Below are 11715 nucleotides of genomic sequence, written 5' to 3'. Positions count from 1 at the left end.
AGTTTTTTTTTTGTTTGTTTTTATGATTTTGGTGTTTTTTTCCCCCCAGGTTTGTGTTTTTTTGATGTATTTGTTTTGAGAACAACAAACCTTTAATATACCAAAAATATAACGAGAGGATTCTACAACAATAGCCCCTTTCACATACGCCTAAACACCGTTAAAATCCCAGGACCTAAACAGGAAGCCCCTGTATGTGAAAGCAATTTCCCTGAGTCAACTGACACGGACGTTTCATGGGTCGCGTCTTAGTATAATGCCCAGGACTTTCCCGGGACAAGGTGTATATGAAACAAGTGTTAAATTCTCGGGTCACAGCACGATGGCTGATGACGTAAATATTAGAGCTGGGAATCTTTGGGCACCTAACAATTCGATTATAAAATGATTAATGGTGCACCCCCCTCCTTTTTTTTTTTTTTTTTTTTTAAATGTTTTGTACATTAGTTCCAAAATTGTTCAAAAATACTCTCAGGCTAAACCAAACTACTATTTCAGTATCAAGTTAACATATAGCAGTAAAAAATATACAAAAATAACAGTAAATAAAAAACTAGTCCCCATTCTATATCAGCAGCTTTAAACCACATTCAATTATTTTAATGTTGTGAATCAACCGTTAAAGTTGTTAAAATTGCTCCCGTCATTCCATAATTTGTCTACTTTCGACATGTGAAAAGTTTTTAAACTATTTTAAAGATAGATTCAAGTCAATATTTTACCGATTTAGGAGTATTTTAGATAAAAAGTTAATTAGGTTTGCTTGGAAGGTTCGCTACAACAGCCTTGCAGGGAAGTGTACTGCTTTAAGATGGCGGCCGTTTACTACGCCCGCATCTAGCTTTTTGTAGATGTGCTGCTAACGCTACCGAATCTATATTGCATCTAGTCCTCTATAAATGATATCTACCGTAACATTATGTGGATGTACTACTTTGTAGCAGCTTTTCGGCAGCAGTCAGGTATGTTGTTGTGTTTTTTTATCTCGTGGCATGAATTGAGCTAGAGCCATGAGTTGAGCATTGGCATTACCCGAGGGGCCGGGTAATGAGAAGCATGATGTTTAGCTACTCTCGCTCCGTTCCTCATTGTCCTGAAGACCGCGCGGCACGCTGAGTGTGTTGTACTTCCGCTTTACTTGGCATATTTCAATAATCGGAATTTGGATGTTTGTGAATCTTTCTCGAATCTTCCACGGCCGAATCGCGAATAATCTAAAAATCGGAAATTTTTCACACCTCTAGTAAATATCATGGCGAGCTGATCGTCACTTTCTCTTTCTTCGCAGTAGGACGAAAAGCGGTGAACAAATATCGCAATTATCAACACAGCAAGCTGGAAATAGCTAAATTAAACTGAAAACATAACAAAATTAAATTGCTACTGGATCGTAGAGCCGAGGAAAAGTCCATTGTCCATCTTTGGAAATGTGTGGTTTATTTTGTTGCCGACGTTAGAGTCCGCAACTACGGACACAAGGTTGTACCTCAAATCAGCAGGCATGAAAATCTCTCACCTTTCGGCCAAATTCGCCGTTTTGAAGTCAAAAAGGATGACCTACGTGAATCGTGTAGATCCGAGGAGAAAACTTTTAAGGGGGTGGGGGGGTTCGGGTGTAGGCATGTGCCGGTTACCTTCACGGTTTACCATGCTATGAAAACGTGGCGGTTACAAAACCACTAAAATTTTCCGTCATACAGTAGTACGTATTCGTTATTTTTCATGTGTCGAAAATGCAGCCAGAAGTGGCTTGGCGCGGCAGCACTTACCCCTTCCTCTTTTTGATGCTGCGAGTGTCAGTGACGCTATTCCAGCAAACCCAAAAAGAAACACTCCAAACGCAAGGCGTAAATTCTTCAATTTATTGATCTCTCAAATCGTGGTAACTGAAATATACCAAATGAATACATTTAAAACGTTGTACAATCGTATTTTTCCACGTGTGAGTCGCTTCAACAGTTTAGCTTCATGAAAAAGTTCGCCAAAAACAAAACACACATTTTCCTTTCAAATTCAATACACAAAGTTACTAAAAACTTACAAAGACGAATGATAGGCAAGGCTTACTTAGGAGAGCAACTTCATTGAGGTTAATCACAGCCGCTGAGAGAGAATCAAGTTTGTATGTGGGGAGGAGAAAAAGCGCGTCAAAGATCGCTAATTGCGACAGACGATCTTGTCCTAAGAACAAATTCACGTTCACTGGACGAGGTGAGGTCTCACTCCCAATTTTTTTTTTTAGATGAATGCATTCGCCAGCATATTGAATTTGGTGAGTAATGGTTTTAATCGTTTTCATATTTTGCGGTATGACAAAGTTACTGCCGTTTGTTGCAGCTTGCGTTGAACACTGCCAGAGCGTCCGGTGAAAAAATAGCTCCCGTTAAGGTAGCGTCAAGCTTGTGTATTTAACGGTAATTATAAAAGCAGTGTTGTCAGTAACGCGTTATGTGAGTAATGCGTAACTGTAATCTGATTACTTTCTTTCAGTAAAGAACAATCTAACGCGTTCATTTTTCTAAATCAGTAATCTGAGTAAAATTACTTTCCTTGACGCCTGTGCATTACTATTTTGTTATTGCCCCATAATGTATGTAGAATGAAGAATACTGTAGTCATGGGAGTGACATCACATGTCACATTTTCTAATCAAGGATGGGAAAAAAAGGGTCACGTGTATTACCATGATGCGTGAGCCGTGAGCACTGGGAGTTTGCGGCCAAAACAACACAGCCTTGCTTCCCCTCCAGGATGCAATGAAATAGGCAGGAGATATACTACAAACGGCTGCATTTGCACACTGGAAACACAGCCATTACGTCACATTTTTGTCCAGTAAAGATGACAAAAATATCTCCGTGCGCTGCGAACTTTGCGCTGGCTCAAAAAGACTGTCGACCGCTAGAAGCATCCAATTCAAGCACCACTTGGAATTACAGCACAACAGGTAACACGAAAGCCAGGACTTTTTGATACTGCTCGTGCTCAATCCTCGGTTCAAGCTCAGTTGTTGTTGAAAGTTTTGAAAGCTTAGGTTTAAAGAAATTCTAAATATCCATCTTGCCTCCTCAGCTGTAGTTTTGGCTAAGCAATGCAAACGGCTGTCTCTAAGGTGCTGTAGTCACATGATCTGTTCGAAAAATAATTTGGACCCATTATGAAATAGTTTGAAGGATTCTTGTTCATTTCATTCATTTTTGTTGTTTATTTTATTGTTCTAAAACTTTTATAGACAACATTTTAATGGCCATATTCAATGGTCTTTATTTTAAAAGGGAAGTTCAGAATTTTTACATTAGGCTTAATCTTTGAGTTAGCCGGGGTTTAATTAGTCGTTGGAGTTGATTTGAACAAATTCTGTGCAGTTTGCCAGTTATTTGTTAGTTTCAGGGGTCCGGAGTGGCTAAGCTAGTGCGAGTCAATGGTGGTTGAAATCAACTCCTTCAACTAATTAAACCCCCGCTCGAATATTAAGCCTTATGTGAAAAATTAAAATGGTCAAATTCGCCACATGTAGGATGTTTCGCCGACAGAGGACATTTTGGCAGAACGCCGGAACATATTTCCTCCTCACCTTTCTCACCTTTTTAACCCCTGCCCCATTTTCATGCCTGAATCAGAAAACAACAGAGGGATGTGTTCAAGGGTTTATTAAATAAAAATACATACGATTGCGGAAAAGGGGGAATAACACAATGGGTCCGTGTCAGTAGGTTGACGGGGATCAATAATACTAACCTAAGCAGTTGGCAGAGAGCCCATAAGACAGCAAAACAAATACACTCAAATACCAGCACAAGTAGGGGATTTCAAAACAAGGGCAGCAGAGGTGTCGAATGGCGCCCAGCAAGTTAATATCTCGGCACCCTTTTCACGGATCGCCTGGTCTTAGACACAGTCTTGATGAGCTTGAATTGGCTGCAGTTATGACGTTGGGAACGCTCCCACAACCGGCTCGGTAACAAAACACGGTTTGACCAACATTGTGACAGCCGATGCTGACCAAAAATGACCTAATGTCCGGTTTATAAAATATTCCCGGGATATTTCTACATGTGTGAAAGCAATGACGCGAGTAAACCCCCCGTCACCTAACACAGGAATTTAACAGGATATGTTTGTGAAAGGGGCTAATGATGAGTGATGTGTTAACTTGATTGAATAAGAACTCGTTTTCTTTAGTTAGCTTTATGGTTCTTGACATAATGCGACTGTTCAATAGGGCTGTAAGCTGTGTATTAATCTTTATTAAGGGTCCGCGTTCCAATGCAAACACATGGATGAAACCGCTCAAAGAAAAACTAAGCTGCATCCAAACTTACCAACACCGGAGATCTCGTTGTCTTTTTCATAGTTCATCGCAAGGGACGTGTTGTTCATGTCAACAGACGACATGGACAGATCCAGCTTATCCAACAACTCAGCAGGAACGGGGCTCATATTGGCCACTTCAGAATTAGAGGAGCCTGCAAAGACAAAGGAGAGTCAGATGCATGTCTCGCACTTCTGTGCCTTTACAACTAATCAATTAAATCAATTAGTTGCCAACGAATTTGATAAATGATTTTTGCCAGCAGCTATGAGCAGTCCCGTTTGGGTCCTTGTTTGTGTGCAATGTGAAGCTGCGTGCGTGGGCCAGTGATTACAGCATGAGAGAGAGAGAGTTCACAGCTACACTCAGGTTGGGTTGCTGAATCAATATTACGAAGTGCTGATAGATGGATTGTCTTTTGGGTTATTAGATCCAGTGTGCCTCTGTCAGAGGTGAGTAAATTAAGCCAATTGTATTGGTTGTATTCTTTGTTGATTAGATGTTATTACTTAGGACGGAGCGCTAAGCTAGTTGGCAGTTATGCTAATCAGTGTCTGAAGTGTCCGTTTGTTTTGTGTTTTGGAGAAGCATATTAGCACTTGAGTTATTGTTGGATAATAAAGTTCATTTATTTTTTAAAAGAAACCACACACATAAACCCATTCATACAACAGCTTAACATCTCCTTTCAACACAAACTGCCATACAAGAGAGGGTGCTTTGAAATTGGATTTGGATTGTATTTTTGAACAACTGTTCGATAAAGAAAACTGATTCATTACAGTCTGCCTCCTCCTTATTTGATCTCATTGTTTAATTCGTTTAAAGGAAAATAAATGAGTCATTGACACAATTTATACGAAGAAAAATTTACAAGAAAAAATGTCAATCAGCAGCACTTTTTAGTCTGATTTGTGTACTGAGAAATTATGTTTTATAGACAAATTTCCGAAGTACTTCCGCTTTACTTTCACATTTCTGCTCGCAACTTCTGTTTTACACTTTCTCTAACCAAAACAACAGTGGAGTTGGAGGGGCATCACTTATCAAAATCCCTCTAAAAAAGACAATTTGGAAATACCATCATCACGATATGGGAGGACAACATGTTCACGAAGGCAGATGTGAAACCAAGCCTGTGCCACTACAAAAACGTGTGTATGTAGCCATGTTGCCGCTTTGTTATGAAAGGTATGTTCTTCCAATCCCTGCATTTTCAAGAGTCCAGAGCTCCAAAAAGAATAAAAGCTAAAATCTTGCGCATGAAACAACTTGTTGTCTTTAATACTGTAATTACGATGATTGTAATTATGATGATGTTTAATATTGTTTACTACAACTACTGTACTACTGTGGCTGCAACATATGCTATCTGCAGCTAGGCCGTTGCTAATCAGTACCTGTAGGATGGCACGGTTATGTGTGACTACAATTCTGTATTTTGCGCCACAGCTGCGACATCATTAACTTAGCTAAATCTAGTTGTACAACGATAAAGAAATGGAAAACAAATACTCATCTACAAGGAGTCATTACTATGAGTTGCTTCTTACTCTGAATGCATAAATGTAAATGTTACAACTTTTAGTTTGTTTACAGGTGGAAAAAAGCTGTTAGGCAAGGGAAGACAACTTGTTGTGCCTCACAACAACACTTACTGTACGTTGATGGACATACAGTGAGGCAAATAAGTATTTAGTCAACCACTAATTGTGCAAGTTCTCTCACTTGAAAATATGAGAGAGGCCTGTAATTTGTAATTGTCAACATGGGTAAACCTCAACCATGAGACAGAATGTGGGAAAAAAAAAACAGAAAAATCACATTGTTTGATTTTTAAAGAATTAATTTGCAAATCATGTTGGAAAATAAATATTTGGCAATACCAAAAGTTAATCTCAATACTTTGTTATTTACCCTTTGTTGGCAATAAGGGAGGCAAAACGTTTTCTGTAACTCTTCACAAGCTTTTCACACACTGTTGCTGGAAATAAATTCTTTAAAAATCAAACAATGTGATTTTCTGTTTTTTTTTTTTCATTCTGTCTCTCATGGTTGAGGTTTACCCATGTTGGCAATTAAAGGCCTCTCTAATCTTTTCAAGTAGGAAAACTTGCACAATTGGTGGTTGACTAAATACTTATTTGCCCCACTGTACATCGAGACTACGCGCATTCTACTTTGATGATGGAAGGCTTGACTTTTGCTATACCTTCGCTAATATTTTTCTAATAAGTTTATAATTTGTGATTTATTGACCTGTTTTGCACATGCACCAATCGTTTTAAATAAAGCAAGAAATGGAATCATGTTGTCCAAAAGTTTTATATATCTGCAATATAAAAGAATGACATACTATTTGTGTTTGTATGTACAATACATGTGTGATGAGCTCATAATAATCTAAACAGATAAACAATACCTTGTAGCACTGTATTTCCTTGTTACAACAAAATCGGTGTCAGCCCTTCTGCATTCGGCAACTGTAATATTATGTTATTTTGCCTTATTTTGGTCACTCAAGTAACCGGTGTATCAATCTACACCTCATGTTAACAAAGGCTGCACAGCTTGTTAGAATTTTGTCTACGAACGATCAACGAAATGACGAGAACGCACAACACAGAAAGTCCTGGAGCGTCATCTACGTCTTGCTGAATCAATTTCAGGAGATTCCGTGGGTTCCTTTGGATTTATTTTTCAGTTTTAACATTGTCTCCACACTGCTTAATTGAACCGCACTTCATGTTGTTCTGTCTAAACCGGAAGTCCGTGGCAGAAAATTTCAAAAATGGCGCCGCCCATGTTTCGCTCAGGAAAGTTGTCTATATACCCTACCCACCGACGTCACAAAACCACGTGCTCGCTGTGTGGTTCCGCCCACTTGTCCGTCATTTTGTCTCTGTATTAGCATTGTTTTCAATTGATCGAGGAATTTAAAATGCATTTCATGGAAGACCCGGTGCTTTCTGATGCCGTAAACTCACTGGATGTGTTGCATAAAAGGCGTTATGTGGAAAAGCTTCGTTCTATACAGTCGCCAGATCCATATTTGATGCCTAAATCGATGTTTTTCGACCCACTGTCTTCGCCCTGTCTGCCTGACATCTGCTACGCTGATATTTACAATTATCTTGTCCACACAAAATCAGCCTATTCTCACGAAAATTTGAAAAACTTCAAGATCTTGGAGGCTTATAAATACTTCGTTGCTGGTTGGGTGAAACAGGTCCTCGTCCACGAAAATTCGGCAGGAATCTATCTTGTGCTTGGAAAGGTGAGTTACGAAATTTTCAATTCAAAATCTTTTGTTATTGCTAACATCCACTGTCAAGTCTAATGTATTTCATGTCCTATGTCAATGGAGTTAAGGCTTTTAATGTTTATATGGTTTAGCGATAGCACTCTCACTACATACATACGTGTATGTTGTCGGCGATTAGCCTCGCAATGATCTTAATTGTGGTTATTTGTCAGCCCCGTAGACGAGGCCAGTTTCTTTCACTTGATACCAGCTAAATATTATTCAAAAAATAACGATGGTGGAAGAAAGGGAAGTCACAAACATCTTGAATTTGAAACTATGTCGTACTACGTCGTATGTTGTCGGCGATTAGCCTCGCAATGATGTTAATTGTGGTTATTTGTCAGCCCCGTAGACGAGGCCAGTTTCTTTCACTTGGTACCAGCTAAATATTATTCAAAAAATAACGATGGTGGAAGAAAGGGAAGTCCCAAACATCTTGAATTTGAAACTATGTCGTACTACGTCGTATGTTGTCGGCGATTAGCCTCGCAATGATCTTAATTGTGGTTATTTGTCAGCCCAAAACCCTCTAAGTATATCTTAAATGCATCTTACTGGATATAAAATGACTACTACATAGTCTGTGGTGATTTTTTGGTGCCCAGTTTTCACGTCGAATTGCAGCCGTCCATTTCGCTCTCTTTGGATCCCTCGGAATACGGTAAAACTTCAAGTCTCTCCTTCCATCTTCTCTGTTAGTGCAACCAACAGCCACACACGCCTTCACCATTTTGATTATTAATGTTAAGGAGCAGAAAAACACGCCGTAAATAGGAGAAATGTACGTAGCCGTAACAGATTAACACTATGTTTTGACGGACAAGTGGGCGGTACCATTCAGGAGAGCGGAGTTGTGACGTCACGTGGGTAGGGTCTATACTCAGAACCTTTATTAAAAACTTTAACAATTTTATGTACTTAAAACAGTAAAGTTGTAGACTATTTACGTCAGGAAGCTTTAATAAAATGTTTTTTGAAGGAATTAGTCATCCATTTTGTCTTCATTGTTACTTACAAGTTACAACATGCCTAAAACCACTTCAAGTTAAATTGTGAAGGTAGTTGAAAAAAGTGACATTCATCTGATTAATCATTGAAAAAAAAAAAAAAATAATAATAGTTAGTTTCAGCCCTAGTCTTTACTCAACTCACCAGCATCAAAGACACTCTGTACGGGAGAAGGGAGAGAGGCATCCTCAGAGGTGACCTGTCTCACTCCTAATATGTCTTCACTTTGGCTTGAAGGTGCCATCAGTGATGCCTAAAATCACATGATGGCATGTCTGTCTTACTAAGTATTGTGTTTTAAGTTAAACAGAAATGTCATGGATTTGACAGAAGGACATTTTCAATCAATTTTCCCGTTGGTTGTGTACCTCTGTGAAGCCGTGGTTAGGCAGTTCTGGAGGCGGCCTCGCCTCAGGGGAAGGGGGAACGGGGGTCTTTACTGTCGGTACATCAGGACGTGCCGGGATTCTATGCAGGTAGCCATACCCAATGCCGCAACCTAAACTAAAAGTGAGAATTGGAAAAAGCAATAAGAATAGTTATAAACCAAAGTGTGATGATGGAGGAGATGATGCATTTGGAGACTGAAAATTTAATTGGAACTAACAATGTATGAATCTGATAAGAAAGAAATGATGTAATTTGATTTGGTACATGATTTACAAACATCTTTTTCCACTACTGATGGTTGAAACATTTTAAGAGGTAAACGTATAAAAAAAGGGCATTAAATTCATAAGCGTGACTGCTGAAACCTCGCCGTAGTTCCATAAATACTGAAAAACGTTGCGACGTGTTACAGTGCACATGCGTGTGACAGTGCACATGCGTGTGACGTCACCGACACATGTGCACTGTGCGAGTGACAAGTCTTTGCAATATGAACGGTTACACAAAAAAATCGAATTGCGAATCACACTCTGCAGTGTGAACATAGCCAAAGATTTAGTTGTAAGACCTTGTGTAGATCTTAAGACTGGTACAGGTCAGCTCTTTATTGCATAACTAAAAATGGAAATAACATTGCTGATGAATAAATATTTATTTTTGAACTTGTCCTGTCTGACGCAAGAGGCCACAGTCCAATTTACTCAAGTTTCGGACACGTGTGCCAATTGTGAAGCTCTTTGCTTTCAATATTTACTATTTGGACATCTACAGTATTAATTTATTAGCTAATTTACTGTTCACAGTTACCTGGTCTCCGCTATAACACTGTTCCAGCCATAAATTTTGATGCGTAAAGCTTGATGGAAACTTCTGCATGTATTCTCATTTTTCATGACTGGACATTTCACATTGCTATATTCATTATCTACTAGTATATTGCTTTTCCTAGGATAAATGAATGGCTGAATGAAAAAAGTGCAATGGGATTATTGAATTGTTAGGATCATTTAAGTGCCTGTTTGAAGGGCAACACATCGTGAAACTCACATTGTTTCTTGGAAGCTTTATCTTATAAGGTTATTAATGAAGTTTGATTTCAGCAAGCAAAAAACACTTGCGCTGCCAATGGCTTCTATCAACAATACTGCGTCCACACTTCACAATTATTAGTTGAATTATATGAAAATACACCATGTATATTTGGACATTTACACATTAGTGCCCCTTTCCCCTTTGCAGCTCCGACAAGTTTCTGTGTGTGCCAATATGTCTCCGTATATGAAGATTTAATGTGCAGGGAAATTCAGACAGCCCTCTAATCGATTAGGAAGTATGTCCCATACCTTCCCTCGCCTCCCCACGCGCCATTTGGTGTGACCACCACTTCTCTGCAGTCGTCCGTGAGTGCGCTGTACACCAGTAGCTTCACAGGCTTCCCCTCTTGAGCTTCAATCAGCGAGAAAAAGTCTTCTGACTGGAAATCAGTACATTTTACGAATAGAGGCATCAATAATCATGTTATGCTCAGTTGATTTGTTCTTTAAAACTAGGAATAAAATCTTACAGTACACGGAAAAGTATTAACACTGGAGAACACAATTTATTGTTTTAGTTCTGACACTTGATTTTAACTAAATTTGTCGGCGGAATCCAAAATTAGTCTTTTTTTCTCTATCACGCCAAGTTTTTGAACAGTAGTTCCCGTTTAACATAAATAACAAAAAACAAATACACTGTAGTTAACATATGTTTTTTTCGTAATATTGACAAAAAATGAAATTCAAATAAAACAGGTATAACTGCAATATTGATTTAACACTACATGTAGTCCCTGGGTACGACGTACTCGATTTACGCAATTTCAACTTTACTACGTGAAGTTGTTCAGCTTTACAGACATGATTATTGATCATTTATAAAGCTGTAACACACATTAGTACATTTATGTTCAAAACGACATACATTTTAACAATAAAAACCTGACACAAAGCAGTTGGGGTTCAAACGTCAATCTAATCTGGTCATTTGTACATTTAATGGATTAAATTAGCCTAATTTGCCTAACAAAAATGTTACGAATGCTGGTGTATTTCCAATTCTCATAGCAAATTGCTCACACGTAACTCCACAAACTGTAGCTGTAAACTTAATTACAAATACATACACAAGCATATATTAGCTGAAACAACTTACAGCCTTATGTGGGCCAAACCAGAGCGCAGCTATCCTTTATCCAGTGAAAAGTCTGAGTCTGCTTCTCAGTCACATAAGGCGACAGTCCAGCCAAACCCAACACTGCCACCAGAGGGCAGTGTATCCTCCATCATTAAACAAAATATAATACTTTTCGACTTTTTGGATAGTTAATTTGGGGTACTAAAAGGGTTCATTCCCATTTACGCAGACATTCGGGTTACGTCGCCAGCATAGGAACAGACCTTGTACGTAACCCGGGGACTACCTGTATTATGTTTTGACAAACGATATGGCTAGAAATTGGGTGATTCTCATGAAGCCAACCTAAACTATGTATTTGAAGATTTTAGGGATTTAGGAATGAAAACCTAAAATAGTTGAAAGATGGTTATGTCTATTATGAGGCCAAGGCCACGATTTGTTACCAAAATAGTATTTTGTATGTTTTTTTTTAACTGATTTTAGAGTCGTATATTCATTACTGTAATGCATTCATGAAAAG

General features: G+C 38.7%; 1 protein-coding gene across 3 annotated transcripts in view; it reads right to left on the bottom strand.

The window, feature by feature from the left end:
* Positions 1 to 11715, bottom strand: part of gorasp1a (golgi reassembly stacking protein 1a) — a 29594-nt gene that overhangs the window by 12000 nt on the left and 5879 nt on the right. For all 3 annotated transcript variants that reach the window (XR_009066916.1, XR_009066917.1, XM_057856786.1), the window contains exons 5-8: positions 10361 to 10491; positions 8996 to 9131; positions 8772 to 8880; positions 4323 to 4466 (exon numbers count right to left, since the gene is read on the bottom strand). Coding sequence is in view for 1 of the 3 variants with exons in the window: in XM_057856786.1 (XP_057712769.1) it covers positions 4323 to 4466; positions 8772 to 8880; positions 8996 to 9131; positions 10361 to 10491 (520 nt within the window). In the remaining 2 variants the exon portion in view is untranslated. The remainder of the gene's footprint in view (positions 1 to 4322; positions 4467 to 8771; positions 8881 to 8995; positions 9132 to 10360; positions 10492 to 11715) is intronic.

The sequence above is a fragment of the Corythoichthys intestinalis genome, chromosome 14 (assembly GCF_030265065.1).
Source record: "Corythoichthys intestinalis isolate RoL2023-P3 chromosome 14, ASM3026506v1, whole genome shotgun sequence".
In the NCBI taxonomy this organism is placed as follows: domain Eukaryota; kingdom Metazoa; phylum Chordata; class Actinopteri; order Syngnathiformes; family Syngnathidae; genus Corythoichthys; species Corythoichthys intestinalis.
The sequence above is the reverse complement of the archived record's forward strand: the minus strand, read 5'-3'. Positions and strand labels throughout refer to the sequence as shown.